The 5,632-nt window shown below is 39.6% G+C and overlaps 1 protein-coding gene across 1 annotated transcript; it reads left to right on the forward strand.

Annotated features, from left to right (window-relative positions):
- Window positions 1–1,428: 1,428 nt before the first annotated feature.
- cdkn1ca (cyclin-dependent kinase inhibitor 1Ca) lies at window positions 1,429–2,575 on the forward strand. The gene is made up of 2 exons (XM_010895922.5): window positions 1,429–2,077; window positions 2,196–2,575. The coding sequence occupies exons 1-2, from the start codon at window positions 1,537–1,539 to the stop codon at window positions 2,306–2,308; spliced, it is 654 nt and encodes a 217-aa protein (XP_010894224.2). The 5' UTR covers window positions 1,429–1,536; the 3' UTR covers window positions 2,309–2,575.
- The last annotated feature ends 3,057 nt before the right edge of the window (window positions 2,576–5,632 follow it).

Here is a 5,632-nt window from a genome sequence, read left to right on the forward strand (position 1 = left end):
AAATGTCCAATCAGAGCATTCAGCCCATTAAAAACGTACTCCACCCTCTAATTTAATCAACCATCATAATAATTTCTGCTTTTCATATGCCTCCGAATACATGTTTAAGTAAAACTAACCATGAGTGTTGGTGACAGGGCGTGCATGTAGGTAAAACTAACCATGAGTGTTGGTGACAGGGCGTGCATGTAGGTAAAACTAACCATGAGTGTTGGTGACAGGGCGTGCATGTAGGTAAAACTAACCATGAGTGTTGGTGACAGGGCGTGCATGTAGGTAAAACTAACCATAAGTGTTGGTGACAGGGCGTGCATGTAGGTAAAACTAACCATGAGTGTTGGTGACAGGGCGTGCATGTAAGTAAAACTAACCATGAGTGTTGGTGACAGGGCGTGCATGTAGGTAAAACTAACCATGAGTGTTGGTGACAGGGCGTGCATGTAGGTAAAACTAACCATGAGTGTTGGTGACAGGGCGTGCATGTAAGTAATAATAAGGGCTTCGTTACTCCGAGAGCTTTTCAATGGGGTTGTTCACAACCACTTTTTATACAGCCATATCTGTGGGAAATCACATTGGGAATCATATTTGTCGCTCATAATGCAACTTTTTGTTGCACTGAAGATCCCAAATAAAGACTCTACAGGTTTCTGTATGTGGATGCTCTAAAACATGCCACTAGAGGTCAGTATATCACTGTAGGGTTAAAAAATATCTATTTAAAAATACAGGTCCAAGGCACAAAATTCTATGAGCGCAAACTAGTTAACACATGCAAATGTTTTGAGATGAATTTAGCATAGATTGTAGGAACTATGTACCTCTCCCCCCTAAAAAATATGTGAAATTATTTGATATGACAATGAAAGTGTTTTGAGCGTGCCTTAAGCTTTGTGCATTAAAACCATCCATCCGTAGTTTCCGTGAATCTGATTGGTCAAGACACACGCAATATTGAAGAATTCATAATGTACATTAAGATAATATATTAAGGAATTTAAATGACTGTAAGATTAGTAATGGATTACAATATGGTCGTTAAAATGGTTGCGCATACACTGACGTCACCATGTGTGGTTAAATGCCAGGGCCATATTTGTCCCAGTCTGCCCCTGAATGATAAACGTTATAATTAATAAGAACATAAACAACCCGTATAACGCAACAGCCATGAAATAACCTCATATTACGCTGATTCTAAAAAAAATGTTTTAGTTATATATGCTATGTGTCTATTTTTTCCACTAAGGACTTGGAACCTTTTGGTCGTAAAGTAACAATCCCTCCTTGCAGCGTAGAAATCATTAAACCAATACGCAGAAGTCAACTTTATTTGACGCCATTCCAAATACCCCCCACAAAGCGAAGTATTAAGAAAGGGGGCGTGAATAATCAGGGACAACCAATAGCAAGGACCGACCATTGCGGCATCCTTGGGACTATAAAATAACTACGGACTGTTGTCAATGGTCAGCGAAGTCCTCAGTGTGCATTTTTGTATTTTTTCAAGACTGGACCTAGTCTATACGTGGAGTCATGACAAACTTTGAGAAATCATGTGGCACGAACATCCCAGCGGCACGGATGACGTATCTCCATCGCCGTACTAGTGTTTGTAGAAAACTATTTGGACCGGTCGACCACGACGAACTCAGCCGCGAGTTAAAGGCGAAGCTTAGGGAAATCTCTGAACGAGACCAGCGCCGGTGGAATTTCAACTTCGAGGGGGACACTCCAATGCCTGGGATTTACGAATGGGAGGGGATGTCCAAGGATTCAACGCCTGCTTTCTACCAGGAGTCGACTAAAGTTGGGGGAATGAAGGTTGTTACGTTAGACCTGAACCCTGATTTCACCTCTGAGGTTGTCCCTGAACACTTGCGTGGTTGCTGCCATAACAAAACTCCTACGTCAGTCTGGGAGCATACGGTAATTCCCCCCAACGAGGTTAACCAAGAGAATTGCTCCAATTCCCAAAATACGAGAAAATGTAACACCAAGGCAACATCGTGTGTTCGGCGTACGAGGTCGAAGACAACATATTCTGAACGTGATGTCAACGTCTCTCAAATTACAGGTATGCGCACATAGGATTACCTTGGTAAAACTGCTCGTTAATAAACAACTGGTTTTAATGGCTTGCCAACAGATATAACTCCGATTGAAGGTTAACCCTTTTTCACTTTCTCCCGCAGATTATTTTCCAAAGAGAAGAAGGTCTACATCTGAGATTAAAATCAGCCAGCACAATTCTTCCCTCTCAATTCCTCTTGAACAAACTCCACGGAAAGCAAAAATTATTCGATGAAGTTCACGGACGGCTTAAGACTTCAAATAGCCAATTTGCAATTGTCAAGTGAAATACACCACCTTATCTTGATCTATGTTAATGGAAAAATAATAATGTATTGTTTCATCTTTCAATTTGTCTTAAATTATTGTTTTATTTATTTTATTTATATTTCGTTTATATTTATTTTTGTTTAATCATTGACGCAGAAGCCATTGAGTTATGTTTTTTGACTTTACTGTTTTGAATATTCCGTTAAAGACAATTAAAACTATTTTGTTTACATTCTCTTTTTATTCTTGCATTCTTGAACTCCTAAGTCTGTAAACGTCCTACGAGGTGAAGAGGGACACCACCTCCCCAATGCAACCCACAGACAAATAAACGCAGTCGGCATTTCAAGTCAGGGGTGCCTCTTCAATTAAACCAAACCTGCATTGTAGTTTTGTTCAATTGACAATTTATCAAGACTGGTCTTGTGTAGGCTACTGAATAAAAGCCTGCAACCCCCGAGACAACGTTGCTTTTGTATTAGGTTTGTTGTGAACAAAATTACCGTTTTTATATTTTCGTGCAATCAGACGCTTTAACTTGCGTAGCGTACTTGCGCTTGGGTTCATGGCCACGGTGTGCGCTCATCGAGTTAAGCGGACACAGTATACAAATTTTCCATCGGAGATACAACCCCCTGTATTTATATTCAAATCAGTTGCAAAAAAACTTTTTTTACAAATTATATTTTATGTTTTTGGAATATAAGCAATTTAAACCATGATTTGAAGGCTATGGTTTGGGTTATGGTTAGAAAAGGAAAGAGGCTAAGTTAGGGTTAAGGTTGTGTATCTCAGTACTGGGGTTAATATTTGGGTTGTGGTGAAGGTCGGGGATGTTTCACAATAGCCTACGTCTGATTTAAAGTAATAATTTTACATATATATATATATATATATATATATATATATATATATATATATATATATATATGTTTAGAGATATACATCACAGTCTAGGTTTGATGTGCGATTATTCTGCGTTCAATTTGACCTAACGATCTCCAAGAGTTTCTATCTAATGTAATAGCAATCGTGTAAAACGAGTTAACAGGAAACGCGTAACAATATATAAAAGAAAGAGGGTTGATATTAAGGCTTGACTGAGGTAGACGAACGATACTCCTAATAATATAATTGGCATCTGTCCACGCGACATGAAAAAGGGAAACGCGCGCAGTAAAGAAAGAAGAGTGTGCCGTCCCTTTCACCTGCAAATGCAGCTTTGGGGCAAATGCTAATGCTGACAGACCCCCACGGTCTTCCTAAATGCATGGCCATTGTCCTTACCTCAAGTGCGCAAACCCATTCAAATGTTTATTGTTTTACCAACGTCTATATGCTAAACCGATGAAAACCAATAGGCTACATTCAGGAATAAAAAATAAAAACTATGAGTAATATTGGCATACCCAATTTTAACGTTATCTTTATTTCAAACCAGATCTCACGCATTCTTTGTTTCAGATCAGTCTTTGACACAGACTTTGACACTGTTCCCATTATTCACCCTTTGAGCGACCTTCTCCATCACAATGTCTGATCAATGTCTACTCGATTGTTGCTGGCAGTAGCCTGTCACGCATGTAGCACGGATTGCTCAACTTTACAGTCTGCGGTCGATTGAATTGATTTCCCTGTAGTAAGTAGCCTGTCCTTTCCTTGTACTTTTCCCGGAAACAGATGGTCTGTATTGTATCCACCACCTAAGGCATCCAGTTTTACCACAAAATTCTTAATTAAAGCAATCCCAAGGGTTTTCTACTGCCCACCCCTGTTGTGTGTATTCTCTTCATGATGTCAACATTTTTTGTCTTCTTTTCTTCTTGACTTCGCTGAATGATCCCGACTTAATCTGCCTGTGTAGGGATGATGCCATGTAGATAAGTCAATTGGATAAGTAGTCTTTTATCAGAAATAGTTTTGTACGAATAGTAACAATTGTCATTATAATGTACTAAAAAGAATGAAAGCTTGTATTAAATATTATATTTATTATTAATTTACATTCATGTTGACCTATTTTGGGATAGAAAAGCATTTGGGAAAATAATTAAAAAGGAAAACAACTACTAAAGAAGTCAAACATTCATGATCATGAAAATTCATCATGACCTCAGCTGGTTACTTTCCTTCCCATAACAAACTTAACATCCACATGTGAAAATTGGGCCTTTCTATGCTCCATATTGAAAAGACATTGGAGGATGAGTGTTTCCAATGGCATAATTATAATCAAGGTTTTTTAACCAACTACATTCAATACCAGTTTTCACATGTGGCTGTTAAGTTAGTTATGGAGGTGAATAATATAAAGTCAAAATAAAAAGCACATTTCCTGTTGAGGTTCAATGGGCCATATAGAGTTATACAAAGCTGAGAACCCTAGATCCTTAACATCTGTCAATGGGTGTTAACAGACGCCAATATGGTGGAATGGAATCATAAACACTAGCTAATCTAGTGTACATGACATCACTCTAATCTCACGAGTACCACTACCTCCCGATTCGGGAAAAATACGTGGCTTGGACAAGCTTGAACCCGGGATCTCTTCTTCACAAACAGGCTACAGGAATGCATAACATTTCGAAAGTGGAAAACACATACTAAAACACTGATAACGTTTCATACTGACCTCATCTGGTCATTTTCCCTAATATTAATAGGTCTGGGATATAGTTGGTTAAATTTACATGACAACTTTGGAAACACTTGTCCTCCACTGCCTTTTTACTGCAAACCAGAAAACCCACATATAAATGCTCCTATTCAAAAGCTAACATCTTTAACATCCAAACATCTAGGAAAGAAATATACAGGACAAATGTATGCACTCGCTATTGTTGTTTTGGATAATAGTGTCTGCTAAACACAAATTAAAATATAGCCTGAAACCTATAGCTTGAACACTTTTCTCAGAAGCAGCGAGGATTTCCCCTTTCTTCAGTAGAGTTAGAAGGCTGCCTCATCACAGAGACAAGCACTATGGCCAGCGGAAGGGAAAAGTCAACCGGTCTGGACTATAGAACTCAGCAGTGTCCCCATAGCAACAACCTTTGCTCTCCCCTCACCCACCTCCAAAGGCACCACAATGACCACCACCACACTTGGGGGTGGGGTGGGGTGGGGGGGGGGGTGCTATTGTCATGGGCACACAGGCTGAAGGCAGGGCCCAGATGGTCATCTGCCCTTTTATCTGCTCGGCTACTTCCACTGGAGGAATGTAAAGAGCCCCAAAGGCAAGCTGGATGAGGTCACCATCTGCCACAGCTGAGGTCACCCGTCCAAA

This window comes from Esox lucius, chromosome 2 (assembly GCF_011004845.1).
Source record: "Esox lucius isolate fEsoLuc1 chromosome 2, fEsoLuc1.pri, whole genome shotgun sequence".
Classification (NCBI taxonomy): Eukaryota; Metazoa; Chordata; class Actinopteri; order Esociformes; family Esocidae; genus Esox; species Esox lucius.